The 18,026-nt window shown below is 43.4% G+C and overlaps 1 protein-coding gene across 9 annotated transcripts in view; it reads left to right on the top strand.

Moving 5' to 3' along the window:
• Nucleotides 1-18,026, top strand: part of WDR59 (WD repeat domain 59) — a 101,111-nt gene that overhangs the window by 48,911 nt on the left and 34,174 nt on the right. For all 9 annotated transcript variants that reach the window (XM_062177397.1, XM_062177395.1, XM_062177400.1 and 6 more), the window contains 8 exons: nt 2,239-2,318; nt 3,381-3,513; nt 3,625-3,749; nt 5,887-6,051; nt 7,504-7,599; nt 7,889-8,045; nt 8,545-8,614; nt 13,201-13,354. In XM_062177397.1, coding sequence (XP_062033381.1) covers nt 2,239-2,318; nt 3,381-3,513; nt 3,625-3,749; nt 5,887-6,051; nt 7,504-7,599; nt 7,889-8,045; nt 8,545-8,614; nt 13,201-13,354 — 980 coding nt within the window. The remainder of the gene's footprint in view (nt 1-2,238; nt 2,319-3,380; nt 3,514-3,624; nt 3,750-5,886; nt 6,052-7,503; nt 7,600-7,888; nt 8,046-8,544; nt 8,615-13,200; nt 13,355-18,026) is intronic.

Below are 18,026 nucleotides of genomic sequence, written 5' to 3'. Positions count from 1 at the left end.
GATTGAAGCCAGAGCCAGATCATAAGGCATCGTAAACAGAGACAGCAGAACTAGCTGTGTGAAAAAACTTACCTCAAAGGCAAGGAGTAGGATGCGCCAGTTGGCAGAGGCTGCTGACTTCTCTATTTGAAGGCAAGAGAAAGTGGAATAAAGGTGCCCTTAGGAATTAGTGGGACAAGGAGGGAAGGCACAGGTGAAGGGGTGGAATTTGAAAAATAATGAGGCACGGTTTTTCCTCAAAGTCAAGGAAGCTGATAAAAAGCCACATGGAGAGTCAGGAAATTGTTGATGTGAATTTGAGGCTGAGTGGTGGTAACAGGCAGTGGTTCAGAGCAGTTGCTGCCTTGTTAGGCGTGCCCTGTGATGTAGTGCAACACTAAGGAATGGCTTTTTGGTTGAAGATAACGATACAGAGAAGGAACTAATGAAAGAACTACTCCCCCCCCCCTTTTTTTTTTTTTACCACCTACCCTGTTACCGCATAGATCATGTTCTCTGTTACTTCAGTTTCCGTATCTGTAAAATAAAGGAATTGGATGAAATAATTTCTGACTGTGTGCTTTCTGAAGATGTCCGTGAAAGTTACTCTAGATACTGCATAATTGACCTGAAATGTCCTGATCTTTCATAAAGTACCCTGAACCTTTTTAGGGTAATTTCCCTTTGACTAGATGTAATGTGTGAAATACAATTTAGTCAATTAAGAACATTAAAAGTGATTTTTCATTTTACATAAAGGGATGCATCATTTTACAAAAAAAATTCTTCTGAGCACTAAGTTGCCACGGTGCATTTAAAAGAATTCATTTAATATATATGTATAAAAGATTCATCCCCAGCTCTTCCAGAGCATGTAGAAGGAAGAACATTTGTAGAGGTGAAAGTTTAATGTGATGTGATATCTCAGCATCACGCTTTACCTGATAATTTCTCAGTTATTATTTCACTTCGTTTAAGCTTCTGCTCAGGGAGCTGGCATTGCCCTGCACTGGGTTAAGCTGCTGCTTGCAAAGCTGGCATCCCTTCTGTTTCCAGTCCCGTGTGCCTGGGAAGGCAGCAGAGTATGGCCTAAGTGCTTGGGCCCCTGCCACTCACATGGAGACAAGGGTGGTCTCTGTCTCTGTCTCCCTCTCTCTCTAATGCTCTTTCCCTCATCAGTTCCTTCTCTGTGTCATATCTTCAACCAAAAAGCCACTCCTTAGTGTTTTTTTTTTTTCTTTTGATAGGCAGAGTGGACAGTGAGAGAGAGACAGAGAGAAAGGTCTTCCTTTGCCGTTGGTTCACCCTCCAATGGCCGCCGCGGTAGGTGCGCTGCGGCCGGCGCACCGCGCTGATCCGATGGCAGGAGCCAGGTGCTTGTCCTGGTCTCCCATGGGGTGCAGGGCCCAAGGACTTGGGCCATCCTCCACTGCACTCCCTGGCCACAGCAGAGAGCTGGCCTGGAAGGGGGGCAACCGGGACAGGATCGGTGCCCCGACCGGGACTAGAACCCGGTGTGCCGGCGCTGCAAGGCGAAGGATTAGCCTAGTGAGCCGCGGCGCCGGCCTCATTCCTTAGTGTTTTACTACATCCCCGGGCGCACCTAACAAGACAGCAACTGCTCTGAACAATAAATAAAATAAATCTTTGTTAAAAAACAAAGGCAAAGTGAGAGAAAGAGAGAGAGGTCTTCCATCTGCTGGTTCATTCCCCAAATGGCCTCAACTGCCAGGAATGAGCCAGGCTAAAGCAAGGAGCCTAGAGCTCCATCTGGTCTCCCATGTGGGTGGCCGGGCCTATGTACTTGGGCCATCTTCTGCTTTCCCAGGCCCTTTAGCAGGGAGATTGATTGGAGGAAGGGCACTGGAACTCGAACCTGTGCTCATAATGGGATGCCGATGTCCCAGACAGTGGTTTAACCAGCTGTACCCGCCCCAGGGAGTCCTTTCTAAAAATAACTCCCCATCAGTCTCTATCCTCTTATCCTGTGTCTTTTTTATACCATTTATTACTGGCAGACATTTTATTGTATGTTTATTTCTATATTTCCACCATTGGAATGTGAGATCTAGGAAGACATTGTTTTGTTCATGATATAGCCCTGGTGCCTATAATAGTGCCTGGCATAAAGGAAATACTCACTGAATATTTGTTGAATGGATAAATGAATGAACCAATGAATCTAATTCCATTGTGACTTGTAACAAAATAGTTGTTGAATGCAGAAGGATTTCTGGGGTTCTTATTGGTCATTTCTAGGGTCCAAAGACTACCAGCTGGTCACGTGGTCCCGGGATCAGACCTTGAGGATGTGGCGGGTGGATTCCCAGATGCAGAGGGTATGTATCCAGTGCTCTGCTGGAGAAGCGTAGAGAACAAAACATGCAAGCTTCAGTGCTTGTGGGAGTTAGAGATTGTGGTGGACTTGCAGTTAGCTGAATGGCTTGTGTGTGCCATGCTGAAGCTTCAGGGTCTTTAAGAGCCAGCTTCAGTATTTAGCACTTTAAAGCCAAAGAGCCTCTAAACCTCTCTTTTTCTCCTCTCCTCATATAACGTAGTATGGGTACCACACTGAGCATATGTCCTGTGGGCTTTTCTTCTTTCTCTTACAAATGGACTGAGAATCTTAACCTTGAACTCGGCAAATATTCAGAGCCCTGTGTGCTACCTCTTGTATGAAGCTGTCTCCAGATTTTCCCCCATAAATGATCTGTTTCTAATAACAGCCACAGTGGTACCTGCTGTGAATTACTTTTGAGATCCTTGTTCTGCCCTGCCTCACCATGGCATGCCTCATCGTTCAGTGACTAAATTCCTCGACCATGAGAACCATGTCACTTGTGCAAAGGCATTTCAAAAAGTTGGTGGAAACATGGGAGTGAGAAATAAGTTTATTTTGTTGCAAAAATTTCTAAGTTCATGCATTTGTATTGTATCCTTCCACAGTGTATCACACTGCTTTGCACTGAATGGTGAGAAAATGCCAAGAATATTTAATATGAAGTCACACTTAAGCATTTTGGTCAAGGCTCATCACCTTATTGCGTTTTCAGTCTACTTTCTGCAAAAAGTACCATTTGCCCCTAATGCTCTGTGGTTATGTTAGATTTGCTCTTATATTAGCTGATTAACTCCATTAAAACTTTGGTTTTTTTTTCCTGAGGCTTGCATAAAGTTCTTACATAATGAAAACTTCCAGGGTGAAATAATTGAGTCTATTATACTCTATATTTAACGAGGGAGATCTGGTGATGGGTAAAAGTCTGTTTTGATTGTGTCAGTTGTTGGCTGACACATCTCTATCCCTGTGCTTGCTATTTTTAAGTCAAAATGCTCCAGCCGGAACTGATGATCATTTCCACTGGCTTCTCTAGCTCTGCTTGTTCTCCCCTTTGTTGCAGCTTTGTGCAAATGACATACTGGATGGCGTTGATGAGTTCATTGAGAGCATTTCTCTGCTGCCGGAGCCGGAGAAGACTTTGCACGCTCAAGATGCAGACCAGCAGCACACCACAAGCCATGGGGAGGAGGAAGGTAGTTTGTGAGGTGCCACTCCGTGCGTTTCAGAGTTTTAGCAGATATCTGAGAACTGTTCTCTTCGTTTTCAGAACTACTTCCCAACACTGAACTTCTCTCTCCTTGTAGCCCTCAAGGAAGATCCCCCTAGCAGTGTCTTGGAAGAAAGGAAATCAGAGCAGTTGGGCCTGCCCCAGACCCTGCAGCAGGAGTTCTCCCTGATCAATGTGCAGATCCGGAACGTGAATGTGGAGGTACCCAGGACCTGGAAGAACCGCATCTCAGGCTTGCTGACTGACAGCAGCTCCTGGGAGAAGGCTTTTCAGCTGTGATTTTTGGCTAGCTTTGCTTGCTTTTTTAATTCCTAGGTTTTTCCAAAGAAGTAGGTATTGCCACAAACAAGACATTTTTCCTAATCCTTTTCTTTCCTCCCAAGATGAACCAAGAGATAAACCAGTGCTTATGAGCCTTAGCACCTTTGTAGATGCCCCAACATTTCATTTTACCATTTATGAAGGTACTTAAATCTGGGAATGCTAAGTAAGAGACGGGCATTGCTGGGCAAGTGTGAATGGCAGGGCTGACTTGGGAAGCCGTACCTCCTGACTCCCCAAGCCGTTTGTGCTGTGCCCTCTTCCCTTACAAGCTGGTCATCTCCTTTGTGAGTTAGAATCTGAATAAGTAGCCAAAACCTCTGTGCACTTAGCACATGGAACAGTCTCTCTTCTTGGTAGGCAGATATTAGGAAATTGAGTCTGTGTCCAGGAAAGAATTTCAAAGCTTGATTAGTTTTTCTTTTCTGCAGACTCAGCTGCGGGCAGAGACGTGTGCTGTTACATGGTTATGTCGCTTGGCCTTTGAAGCAGCTCTGTAACGAGTGGTTTTATCCCTGCTTTGGAGATGAGAAAACCAAGATGCCAGGAGAAGTGTCTTGTCTAAGGCCAGCAGCTGTGCAGTGCGAAAAATAATCTTGACCCAAGTCTCCAGATGTCCCCCGCGTGTGACTCTCTTCCCTGCACTGCAGCTGTCTTCTCTAGTTTGCAGCACAAGCAGTCAGAAAAATCTGAAGAATCTTTGATTAAATGGGTCTCTGTCAACTCAGCTTATGTTCTTTTAGATTCAGTTGAGAACAGAGTGGTTACCTAGTGATCTAGTTTAAGAAAGGGATTTTGATTCTTTTCCGTAGTACTTATTACAATTTTTTTAAATTAATTTATTTGAAAGGCAGAGTTACAGAGAGGGAGGAAGAAAGAGAAAGAGAGAGAGAGATTTTCCATCTGCTTGTTCACTCCCCAAATGGCCGCAACGGCCAGGCCAAAGCCAAGAGCTTCATCTTGATCTCCTTTGTAGGAGCAGGGTCCCAAACACTTGCACCATCTTCCACTACGTTCCCAGGTGCTTTAGCAGAGATCTGGATTGGAAATGGAGCAGCTGGGACTCCAACTAGTGCCCATTTAGGATGCTGGCATCAAAGTTGGCAGCTCAACCTGCTGTACCACATTGCCAGCCCCTTAAAAAGTCTTGAGATATAATTCACATACCATAGGTTTCACCTTTTTAAAGTGTACGGTTTAGTGCTTCTTACTATATTCATGAATTTATATAACCATCCTCATGTGTAATTCCAAAACAGTTCATCATTGTCCACATAAACCTTGTTCACATTAGCAGTCACTCCCCATTCCTCCTCCCACAAGGCCCTGACAACTACCACTCTACTTCCTGTCTCTATAGGTTTTCCCAGCAGTACTTTTTAAACTGGGTCAGACTATTTAACTTCATCTTAGTCTACCTCACAGCTTTGGGATGAAACTTTTAAAGTCAGAATACTTTCAACTTACTAAATCGTTACTAAAATTTAAAAATATGTTTTGAAAATGAATTGTCGGGTCAGTGCTTTGGAGTAGTGGGTTAAGCCCCCACCTCTAACACCAGCATCCCATATGGGTACTGGTTTGAGTCCTGACTGCTCCACTTCCAATCCAGCTCCCTGCTAATGCACCTGGGGAACGCAGCAGAGGATGGCTCAAGTGCTTGGCTCCCCACACCCACATAGGAGACCCGGATGAAGCTCCTGGCTTCAGCCTTGCCCCACCCCAGCCATTGGGATTGTTAAGGAGTGAACCAGCAGATGGAAGATCTCTCTCTCTCTCTCTCCCTCCCTCCCTCCCTCCCTCCCTCCCTCTCTCTCTGTAACTCTGCATTTCAAATAAAATAAATTAATTTTAAAAAATTGAATTGTCTTCCAAAACCATTTGACCTTCTAGACCCTCTGTCTCTTTGACTCAGTTACCAAGGACACACAGCATTCAGTCAGCTGATGTAGATCCTTGTGGCTTTAAAGACCCTTTGTGGTTTGTCTCAATAGCAGTGGTGGGCTGTCTCTTGCAGATGGACGCGGCGGATAGGAGCTGCACAGTGTCTGTGCACTGTAGCAACCATCGAGTCAAGATGCTAGTGAAGTTCCCTGCGCAGTACCCAAACAATGCTGCACCTTCCTTCCAGTTCATCAACCCCACAACCATCACATCCACCATGAAGGCTAAGCTGCTAAAGGTGAGTATCCAGGTTCCCAGATTCTCCTTGCTGTTGTAAGAGAAGGGCTCTGCTCACGGGTATCGGTGTCTCCGCTGTGGAGTAAAGTTGAATGAAAGGCATGTATTCCTTTACACTGAAGTGTTAGCAGCGTAGCTGCTGTACTTGTCATTCATTTTAATCCCAGGTTAAGAATGCTGCAGTATAATTTCATTCACATGGAAACAATAGTGAAGATGTGTTGGCCGGCTGGCCAGCTGCACAGCTGAGGTGTCTGGGTGGTATGGCCGAGCCTGGCATCTGGTTTTTAACCATGCAGGTTTTAGAAACTTGAAGTGTCAGTTTATCTAGAGCTAAGTGGGCAGCACCTCCATAAAAAAGCCCCCAAGCTAGGTGATGACACATTTATTTCAGTTTGAGCAGTGTCACAAGTGAATGAACTGAAATGTCCTGACAAACCCAAGCTGACCTGCATGTTGTTCATTCTTTACTGGGTTCAAATTACGCACACTTGATTGTCCTGTCTTGTTGGGGGCATATTTCTCAAGTGGTTAAAGGCACTCTGAAATGCCAGTTACTCAGATTTTGTGTTTGTTCAAAACTTGGAATCTGAATATTTCATTGTCTCCTTTGGACATGTGAAAAAGATTTATTTTTTGGCATAAAACAGTAGGATTAGGAAGTGTTTTTAGAGGTCTAATTCAGTGCTGCCCAATAGAAATATAATGTAGGCCACATATAATTTCAAAAATTTTTAAAGACTTGTTTTATTTGAAATACAGAGTTATAGAGAGAGGCAGGGACAGAGCAAGAGAGAGGTCTTCCATTGCTGATTCACTCCCCAAATGGCTACAGTGGCTGAAGCTGAGCTGATCCGAAGCCAAGAGCTCCTTCTGGGTCTCCCACGTGGGTGCAAGGGCCCAAGCATTTGGGCCATCCTCCACTGCTTTCCCAGGCGCATTAGCAAGAAGCTGGATTGGAAGTGGAGCAGCCAGGACCTGAACCAGTGCTCATATGGGATGCCAGCACTGCAGGCTAGGGCTTTTAACCCACTGTGCCACAGCGCCAGCCCCTAATTTTAGATTTTTTATAGCCACACTAAAAAACTTTTTAAAAGAACAACAAATTAACTTCAGTAATGTTTTAATTTAATCCAGTGCATCCAAAATACTGTCATGTCAGCATATCAATATACAGTCACTGAAATATTTTAAACATTTTTTTTTTTTGTACAAGGTGTTGGAGATCTCACCAATATGTGTGCCTTGACTAAGGAAATGACTGTTTTAGTAAACTCAGGCCTGATTCTTTCTCAGTGACCCTCCGCAGAGGATAGGAGGTGCTGTGCTATGTTGGGGGTTGCAGACTGAACTATGCATCTCCCTGTGTCACCATTGCTTCTGACCACTTTGAAGAATCAAGGCAGGCAGGAGAAATGGTGCTCTTCTTGACTCTGCTTTGGGCCTTTTCCAGATCCTGAAGGACACTTCCCTGCAAAAAGTGAAACGCAACCAGAGCTGTTTGGAGCCCTGCCTGCGCCAGTTGGTCTCCTGCCTCGAGTCTTTTGTGGTGGGAAACATGAAATTCTTATACCAACCTATGCTTTGATGTTTTGTTTCATTTCTTTCCCCCTTAAATCCTGGGCTCCCTGATTTTGTTACAGTGTGGTGTTCTTTGGTCATCAGTTTTAACCCATTAAGTCCCAATTTCTTCCATTCTGTGAATAAGTCAATGACATATTTATTTCAAAGTTACCATGAGTGGTATATATTTTGTTCAGTTTAAGTCTTTATAGGTATTGTAGGTGGGACTTGAGACATAATGGGTTAAAACAAGTTGTGGTTTTTAAAAATTTCAGAACCAAGAAGACAGCACTTCCAGCAACCCATTTGCACTCCCAAACTCTGTCACACCACCCTTACCGACGTTTGCAAGGGTCACCACTGCCTACGGGTCATACCAGGATGCCAATATTCCCTTTCCTAGGACATCTGGGGCCAGGTTCTGTGGAGCAGGTTGGTCTCTTTATTATTCTCTGATTCTAGATTTTGAGGGAGAACAGCCAAGAATGTCACACATCCTATGTAAGCATCTTCATCAGAAAATTTCTCGTTGTTCTTATTTCCTGAGAATTAAAACCTTTTGAGGTAGTATTACTGTGATCTGATGCCAGAGATGTCCATGGACACATTCTAAGGATTTTCACTAGAACTGAGGCTTAGTTTTATCATTCTTGGATGAACTTGGATTTTAGTCTTTACTCAGAACCCTGATCATTAACAAAGAACAGATCCCCTAGTGGTGATAACACAGAGTATCTGTGGAGGCTTTATCCACCCGCTTGCATCTCTCTCCCACTTCCTGGAGGTTCTGGCCTTTGATCCTGTTAAGGATCACTGACACCGTGCGTCTTCACAGCTTGTGAAGTGAGTCTTATCCTTCAAGAATATGACTAACAGATTACCCACCTAGTTTCTTGGTACTGATGGGCGCATGTGCTGTCTGCTTTTTCAGGTTATCTGGTGTATTTTACAAGGCCCATGACAATGCATCGAGCAGTGTCGCCGACAGAACCTACTCCTAGGTGAGTCTGGGGTTGCAGTGGGAGTTCACATTCATGAGTGGACAGGAACCTGGAAAGCACTCCCAGGTTAGTCTTTGGAAAATTTGTTTTTAGTCCTCCGTCAGCTCCCATGGTAAGATGTGTTCAAGAAAGATAAAGGTTCATTAAATTATATAAAAGCTGAGATTTCTGTGTCAAATTATTTACTCCTAAACCATTAGAAGGAGTAGTTTTGTAAAAGCTATTGGCAAAGCAAGACAAATTCTTTTTGAATGTGGTTTTCCCCATTTGCTAAGTATTCTGCATTATCACTTTATATCACTTGATTAATCAACATTAAATAAAGCTGGAAAAATAACAAAAGATCTTGTATAGTCTCACAACACTAATATGCCACTTCTAGCCAAAAAAAAAGTATAGTTTTTTAAAATTACATAAGTGACATGTTTGAAAATCTCAGACAGTGGAGAGTTTTAAATTAAAATGTGAGAGCCTTTCCTTTCTTTCTCCGTGTGCCAGGAAAGTGACTGGTAACAGTGGAACGTACTTCTGTCTAGTCTTCACTCGTTTCCTGTCTGTCTGATGCAGCAGATAGGAATGTGGACTTCAGAGCCAAGCTATCCAGGTTCCTCTTTTGACCCTGATTAGAAAGGCTGAACTGGAAAACAGTAGCCTACGCTTACAGGGAAACAATGAAACATCTGCAGCTGAACTTTGGGTCAGATGTTCTAATAGGAACGTTTTCCACCCAACAGTACTTTACTGAGGTGTAATTTACAAGACACAAATCTGAAGTATACAGCTTGATGACCAGTACTCAGATCAAGATGCGGAGCTTTGCCCTCACCGCTCAGAGTTCGTGGTCCCTTTCCCTAGCCCTTCACTGCCCAGAGGAACCTGACTTCTGTCATAGTTTAGCTTTGCCTGTTCTTGAACTTTATTGAAATAGAATCATGCAGAATGAACTGTTTTGTGGCTGGCTTAATTTGCTTAACTTAATGTTAGTGAAACTGAGCCACATTGCTGTGTGTATCAGTAGTTGCATTCATTATAGGAGTGTAGCAAAGTTTGTTTATTCTCCTATTGATGGTATATTTGGGTTGCTTCCATTTTGAGTCTAATAAACGTAGGCATCAAAGTTTTTTATGGAAATATTAAATTCTCTTCTTATTTCTAAAGATTTATTTATTTACTTGAAAGAGTTACAGAGAGAGGAGAGGCAGAGAGAGAGAGAGGTCTTCCATCTGCCGGTTCACTCCCCAATTGGCCGAAGTCAGGAGCCAGGAGCTTCTTCTGGGTCTCCTACGTGGGTGCAGGGACCCAAAGACTTAGGCCATCTTGTACTGCTTTCCCAGGCCACAGCAGAGAGCTGGATTAGAAGTGGAGCAGCCGGATCTTGAACCAGTGTCCATATGGGATGACAGCGCTTCAGGCCATGGCATTAACCTGTGCCACAGTGCCAGCCCCAAGGAAATATTAAATTTTCTACTGAAGAAGTAGAAGAGCCAAGTCAAGGGACTGGCATTGTGATGTAGCAGGTTAAGCCTCTGTTTTGCAATTCCTGCATCCCATGGGCAACGATTCAAGACCTGGCTGCTCTACTTAGAATCCAGCTCCCTGCTAATGTGCCTAGGAAAGCAGCTAAAGATGGCCCAGGTGCATGGGACCCTGCACACACATGGGAGACCCAGAAGAAGCCTTTGGCTCCGAATCCACAGCCTGGTCCAGCCCCGGTCATTGTGGCCATTTGGAGAGTGAACCAGCAGATGGGGGAATTCTCTCTCTCTCTCTGCAGCCCCCACCCCCATTCCTCTCTCTGTAACTCTGCCTTTCAAATAAATAAAAAATAAATCTAAAAAGAAAAAAAAAAGAATTTCCAAGTCAATAGTGTAAGGAACATGTTTAATTTTATCAGAAGTTGCCAAAAGGTGTGTGATTGTGCCATTTTTCTCTCTCATGCTCGTTCCAGTTCTCTCCAAAAGTAGTTGTGGTGGGAGTGTGACAGCATCTCATGGTGGTTTTAATTTACCTCTCTGTGGTGGTGACTTCTGATGCTGAACAGCTTTTGTACGCATGTTAACCATTTGCATATCTTTTTTTGTGACGTGTCTGTTCAAGTCTTGCACATTTTTAGGACGATTTCTTATTTGTGGCAGTTACTGATTTTGCTTGTGTTGGCATATATTATTAATTTTCTCGTTTTTCTTTTTCCCTTCTAATGATTTTTGGTGAATGACAGTTTTCAGTTTTTATGATGTACAATTTATCACTTTTTAATATTATGGTTAATGATTTTTGTATTCTGTTTAAAAAAAATATTTGCCTGCCCCAAGGTCAAATAAAAACCCAGTGTGTTTTTGTTTTAAAGCATTTTAAATTCCCTACGTAAGATCTGATCTACCTCAGATTAATTTTTGTGTTTGCTTGATGTTAGAGAAGGTAAAAGTTTGTTTTCTTCAGTGGGATATACAGTTGTTCTAGCCCCATTCATGAGATTTCCTTTCTTCCTTGAATTTGTAATACTGACTTTGGTGAAAATCAGTTGACTTCATATCTGTGGTCTCTGGACTCTGTATTTTTTCCTTAGATCTGTTTGCCTCTGTTTATGCCAACACTGCACTTACAATGTAGCTTTATGTAGCAAGTCTTCAAATCTGTTAGCATAAGTCCTCCAACTTTATTGTGTTTAGTTTTATGTTGTTGGCTATTCTAGATCTTTTTGCATTTCTGTAAAGTTATTAACTCAGCTTACTTGTTTCTACAAAAATCCCTGCTCATATTTAGATTAGAATTGTGTTGATTCTGTAGATCAACTTGGAAAAAATTAATGTCTTTTTCTTTCTTCTTTTTATTTGAAAGGCAGAGGGAGAGAGAAAAAAAGAAAGATCTGCCCTCTGATTCACTCTCCAAATGCCTCCAACAGCCAGGGCTGGGCCTTGCCGAAGTCAGGAGCCTAGAGCTCCATGTGGGTCTCCCACGTGGTTGGCAAGGACGCAGGAACTTGAAACATCAGTCCACTGCCTTCCAGGGTGTGCATTAGCAGAAATCTGTATCAGAAGCGATACTGGGTGCTTGGCTGTGGGCTGCACGCATTCCAAGCAGCACCTTAATGACTGCTGCAAGTGCTTATCCCAAACTGACATCTTGATATTATGAAATCTACTAATTCTGTGTCTCCATTGTTGTCTGTCTTCTTTATTTATTTGAGAGAGAGAGAGAGAGAGAGAGAGAGCGAGCTCCCATCTATCATCTCACTCTCCCGGTACAACTGGGGCTAGGCCAGACTGAAGCCAGGAACTGAGAATTTAGTCCTGATCTCCCATATAGGTAGGAGGAACCCAACTACTTGAGCCATCACCAGTGCCTCCCAAGGTTGTATTGGCAGGAGCTGGAATCAGGAGCCAGAACCAGGACTTAGAAGTAGGCTCTCCAGAAAGTGACATGGGTATCTCAACTGCTAAGCCAAATACTGCCCTCATTGTGTCTTTTTAAAATTTCTTTTAGCAATATTTTGTATTTTCAGTATACATTTTTCACATTAAGTTTATAGCTGGGGGGCTGGTGCCATGGTGCAGTAGGTTAATCCTATGACTGCAGTGCCAGCATCCCACGTGGGCACCAGTTCTAGTCCCGCCTGCTCCACTTCCGATCCAGCTCTCTGCTATGGCCTGGGAAAGCAGTGGAAGATGGCCCAGGTCCTTGGGCCCCTGCACTCACATGGGAGACCGGGAAGAAACACCTGGCTCCTTACTTCGATTAGGCGCAGCTCCAGCCATTGTGGCCATTTGGAGGGTGAACCAACTGAAGGAAGACCTTTATCTCTGTCTCTCTCTCTCTCACTGTCTATATCTCTACCTCTCAAATAAAATAAATAAAATCTTTTAAAAAAAATTGATAGCTGGGTATTTTATATGGTTTAAAAAAATATTGACTTATTTATTCACTTGAATGGCAGAGTGACACAGAGAGAGAGTGAGAGAGAGAGATCTTTCATCTGCTGGTTCACTCCCCAAATGGCCACAACAGCTAGGGCTGGGCCAGGCTGAAGCCAAGAACCCAGAACTCCATCTGGGTCTCATTAGGTGGCAGGGGCCCAACTACTTGAGCCATTCTCCACTCCTTTCTCACATACATTAGCATGGAACTGGATCAGAAGCAGAGCAGCTGGGACTCAAAGCGGGTCCCCAGCATTTGATGCCAGTACAGCAAGTAGCAATTTAACTCATGTACCACAACACTGGCCCCTTGAAGTGTTTTGATACTATTATAAATGAGATTTTAAAGATGCCTATTTCCTAAATATTTGCTTCTAATCAATAAAAATATGAGTACAATAGGTTTTTATAGATAGACTTTGTATCTAAATTCTCTTAGTAGTTCTAGTAGTTTGTATGTTCCCTTGGATGCTCTGTGTATACAATCATAGAACCATTCTATGCTTCCGCAGATAAAGCAGTTTTCAGTTTGGAAAGTTTTATTTGGTTCTTTTTTTTGGCATTTCTATTTTGTCCATCTTTCCTCTTGGTTTCATCAAGTGCTAAGAATAGCACTACTTAGAAATAATGAGGTCTGCAGCCAGTGTGGCTAATTCTCGCTTTTAACTACAGATCTCTCTCGGCCTTGTCTGCTTATCACACCGGCTTGATTGCACCAATGAAGATCCGCACAGAGGCTCCTGGGAACCTCCGATTGTACAGTGGGAGCCCCACTCGCAGTGAGAAAGAGCAGGTCTCCATCAGCTCCTTCTACTACAAGGAGCGGGTAAGTTCCAGAGCCATGGCCCCTGATTCTTACCCTTTCTCTTGTATTCTCGTTCTTTGTCTCCTTGCCTGCCACACACAGCAGCTAAATTAGTAATAGCACAGTAGTCGTTCGCTTTCATAATTAGTTCACTCAAGAAATGTCATTGCTTTGTTCCTTTCAGTTGGTTTTACCCATTGTAAATTGCATATGTGAGGGGGGAGGGATTAGTTCTTATAACCCATGGTCTTCATTTCCTGTTTAACCCTGAACTTGTAATCCCCATCATTGAGTTGACTCTTGATACTTCAGGTGGTCTCATTTAGGTTCAGGTCCTCCTTAGTATTGTGATGCTTTTCAACAAATTAAGGGAAGTTTCCAAAGGCTTGGAATCTGATGTACTTGAAACTTCTTAGTTGTGGGAAGGTTTTTTATTTTTTAGATTTATTTATTTATTTGAAAGAGTTACAGAGAGGCAGAGGCAGAGAGAGAGGTCCACTGGTTCACTCCCTAAATGGCCACAAAGGCCGAAGCTGCGCTGATCCAAAACCAGGAACCACGAGCCTCCTCTGGGTCTCCCACGTGGGTGCAGGGACCCAAGGACTTGGGCCATCGTCTACTGCTTTCCCAGGCCATAGCAGAGAGCTGAATCGGAAGTGGAGCAGCCGGGACTCGAACCGGCCTATATGGGATGCCGGCACTTCAGGTGGCGGCTTTACCCTCTACATCACAGTGCTGGTCCTGGGAGTTTTAAAGTCATTCTCTAAAGCAAGAAAGGAAGGGAGAAAGAGAGGTAGGGAGGGAGGTACCATTATATTCTTAGAATTGTATCATTGAGTTACACTGAATCTTTTCTCTTTGTATTAATATCACATTAATATGAGAATTGATGAAGAAATGTACTAAAATTTTAAATTTTCCAGCAAAAGGAAACGTTAATTTCCAGAAGTTTTTGTACTTTTAAAGTACCCATTTGAATGGACCAGTTTCTATGAAAATTCCTGAACTTGTTCTTATTTCCCAGAGTTCTTTAGGAACCCACTGTCCCTAGTTACTAAGCTATCTGAAATCTTTGGAAACAACGTAGAGAATGTTGGCAGAGCAAGGGAAAGATTCTAAGAACTCTTTGTGTTGTCATTTAGCTGACATGATGTTTTCATGTTATCACTGAGCTGCTGCACAAACGTGATCTTAGGAATTCTCTGTTCCCTACTAACTGAAAAATAGTGGATTATCTATAACTGCAATTTGTTTTTAAAAATTTGGATTATTTAATTAAACAACTTTCTAGCAAGTATTAGAAGTACCTTCACTTCACGTGCAGGGCATTGTCTAACCTTGGCTCACATTGGTGGTTCACCATCTCTGACTTTAGCAGGGGGTTACTTACTTGTGACTGAACTGAGTAGAATCATCTGGTGTTTAAGACCAGAACAGTTTTCAGCAGAACTCTCCAGGTGAACAGGAAATTTCTTTTTTGTGCCTTCCTGGTCAATCTTCCATGGCCCCATTCCTCCCTCCTCTGATGGATTTTTGTCCCTCGAGCTGTTGTGGACCTCCTTGGAACCGCTGCTAAGTTACATCCTCCCCAAGTTCTTCACATTCACAGGGCTAGTTCTTTTTTATTTTCCCACAATCTAGCAGGTATCTGGATAGATAATTTGATAAACTAGTTGGAGCTAAGGTATTTTATTGGCATAAAAACTCACAATTGGATTAATGTGAGAATGTTCTTTACCTTCAGGGCCAAGTTGAGGAGATATTTTGGTGAAGAGTAAGTTCTGAATTCCCCTTCAATTCAGTTTCATGTGCTGCTACTCATTGGGCCAAATGGATGACCAGTGCTTTTTACTGGTGCTGTGTGTGACAGCCATCTGTAGTCAAAATAACTCCAGTTACTAATGTGAAAGCATTGGTCAAGCCTACGTTCATGTTTTTTGATGGCCTGGCTTCTTTTTGTACAAACACTATTATCATAAAAAAGGCACCAAAGGCATGTGGCTGATTCTGTGCTGTCAGGTAGGCTTTGCTGAGGAGAAAGGAGGGATCATGTGTTTTACTTTGGTGCAGTTCTCTGTATGCCGCTGCTCCACAGAAGCTGTGCTCCTGTCTCCCGGTATGAAAGAATAAGTGCTCTTTAAATTTTCTTTCAGACAGAGGCCAAATAAAACAGAAGATCTAATATTTTTATAATCTTGTATGAAAGTTTTATGTTTTTGTATGACATTTACAGAAAAGTACACAGAGCATAAGCATATACTTTAATGGATTGACAGTCACACAGGTCAAAAGAGACCCTTATAAGAACACTGTAGGAGAGGGGATGTATTTTAATGGATGACATGTAGTAATTAATAGACTAAATCATATGAAATTTCTGATATTTGATCATTTTTGTCTAAAAAAAATTTCCAAACCTAATAGGTTAAGAAGGTAAAAATGTGTAATTATCTTGTGATAAATTTCAAATAAATTGTCTCTCCTTGAAACATGTTCAAATCTATCTCATTATGAGGCAAAGGGTAGAATTAAGGGAATGGAATATGACCATGGTGTCTTTTTTTTTTTTTTAAAGATTTATTTATTTATTTGAAAGGCGGAGTTACAGGGAGACAGAGACAGAGACAGAGACAGATAGAGGTCTTCCATCTGCTGGTTCACTCCTCAGATGGCTACAACGTCCAGAGCTGAGCCAATCCATAGCCAGGAGCCAGGAGTTTCTTCTGGGTCTCCCACAGGGGTGCAGAGGCCCCAGGACTTGGGCCATCTCCCACTGCTTTCCCAGGCCATAGCAGGGAGCTGGATCAGAAGTGGAGCAGCCGGGACTCAAACAGGCATTCATATGGGATGCCGGTACTGCAGGTGGTGGCTTTACCTACTTCACCATAGTGGCAGCCCCAGACCATGGTGTCTTATATAGGCTACCTTATCTGCCTCACAGAAGTTGATATTCCTTGAGGAATATTTTCTGATCATTAGGTGGGTAGCTTTACCTGTCAGATGATATCATTTTTGTTCGGGAAATGATTCCAGCTTACTAAGTTTCTTACATCTTCATTTACAACCCCAGTTTTTCTCCTAGATATTTTTATTCTCGTTTAGAGCTCTATCCCTCAGAGCTTTAAGTAAATGGCAGTAAGGGACTAGAATATAACCCCATTAAGGCATGTAGCAATGGAGGAATTATGGGATATTTTTAAGATTACAAGAAGTCTTAGCCGGCGCCATGGCTTAACAGGCTAATCCTCCGCCTTGCGGTGCCGGCACACCGGGTTCTATTCCCGGTTGGGGTGCCGGATTCTATCCCGGTTGCCCCTCTTCCAGGCCAGCTCTCTGCTATGGCCCGGGAAGTGCAGTGGAGGATGGCCCAAGTCCTTGGGCCCTGCACCCGCATGGGAGACCAGGAGAAGCACCTGGCTCCTGCCTTCGGATCAGCGCGATGTGCCGGCCGCAGCGGCCATTGGAGGGTGAACCAACGGCAAAAAGGAAGACCTTTCTCTCTGTCTTTCTCTCTCTCACTATCCACTCTGCCTGTCAAAAAAAAAAAGAAGTCTTAAGAGCTATTTAGAAAGTGTTTATCTTGTCATTTTTGTGTTTGTTTTTTTTTAAGATGTATTTATTTATTTGAAAGGCAGAGTTACAGAGAGATAGAGACGAGAGAGACAGAAAGATCTTCAGTCTGCTGGTTCACTCCCCCAAATGGCCACAACAGCTAGAGCTGAGCCTATCTTCAGATCTGGCCAGGAGCCAGAAGCTTCTTCTGTGTCTCCCACATGGTGCAGGGGCCCAAGGACTTGGGCCATCTTCTGCTTTCCCAGGTCATAGCAGAGAGCTGGATCAGAATTGGAGCAGCCAGGACTCAAACCGGTGCCCATTTGGGATGCTGGCACTGCAGGCGGTGGCTTTACCCGCTATGCTACAGCGCTGGCCCCTACAAACATTTTTGAAATTTTGCAACCTCCTACTCTTGCATCAGTTTGTTACTTAAATAGCTCTGCTATCAATAACTGGGAAGATCTTTAAGTCAACAGTATGACTTCTGGTCTCCACACAGTGCTGTACATGCCACTTTCACACTCAGATGCTCGTGTGGTTAGTAAGAGTGCCCTCGAGAGGGAAGCGCCTCAGCCTGAGCTCCCCACTTGCCCTCATTTCTCAAAGGCTCTGACTTCCCCCAGCATCACTCTGAAGGTTGTCCTTCGGTTCCAGTGTCAAGATCCCCAGTTCCGCCATTGCCCCCAGCCACATACCAAAGTGTATTTGCTGTGGAGCCTGTTAAAGAGCTTCTTCCTTTCTAGGAATGAGAATGTCTTCTCAGTATGTGTTCTGCAACATATTAAAGGGGAGACAGAGTTCTCACCTGATCCTCCATTTGCGCAGTGATCTGAGTCCTTGCCAGCAAACTTCAAACCTTGGTTATTCTTTGTCAGACCTGTGGTGACATCAGCCTCCTAATATCTTGAAATGTGACTGAGGAACAAGAGAGTTGAAGCTGGTTTGTAGTGTGATGGGTTGGGGGGAGGCAGGGGAATCCAAAAATACTGTGCTTAGGTTCAGATTCCTCAGTCGTTCCAGTTCTGATTTTGCAGTATATTGTGATACCTTTTAATCCATCAGATGTGTGGGAAGCTTTCATTTTATTCTATATTTCTCCCTTTTAATTTTCTTGGTGTTTTTCTTCCCTTTTCCTGGG

Source organism: Lepus europaeus, chromosome 19 (genome assembly GCF_033115175.1).
Source record: "Lepus europaeus isolate LE1 chromosome 19, mLepTim1.pri, whole genome shotgun sequence".
Lineage (NCBI taxonomy): Eukaryota > Metazoa > Chordata > Mammalia > Lagomorpha > Leporidae > Lepus > Lepus europaeus.
This window is presented reverse-complemented; position numbering and strand designations above follow the sequence as displayed.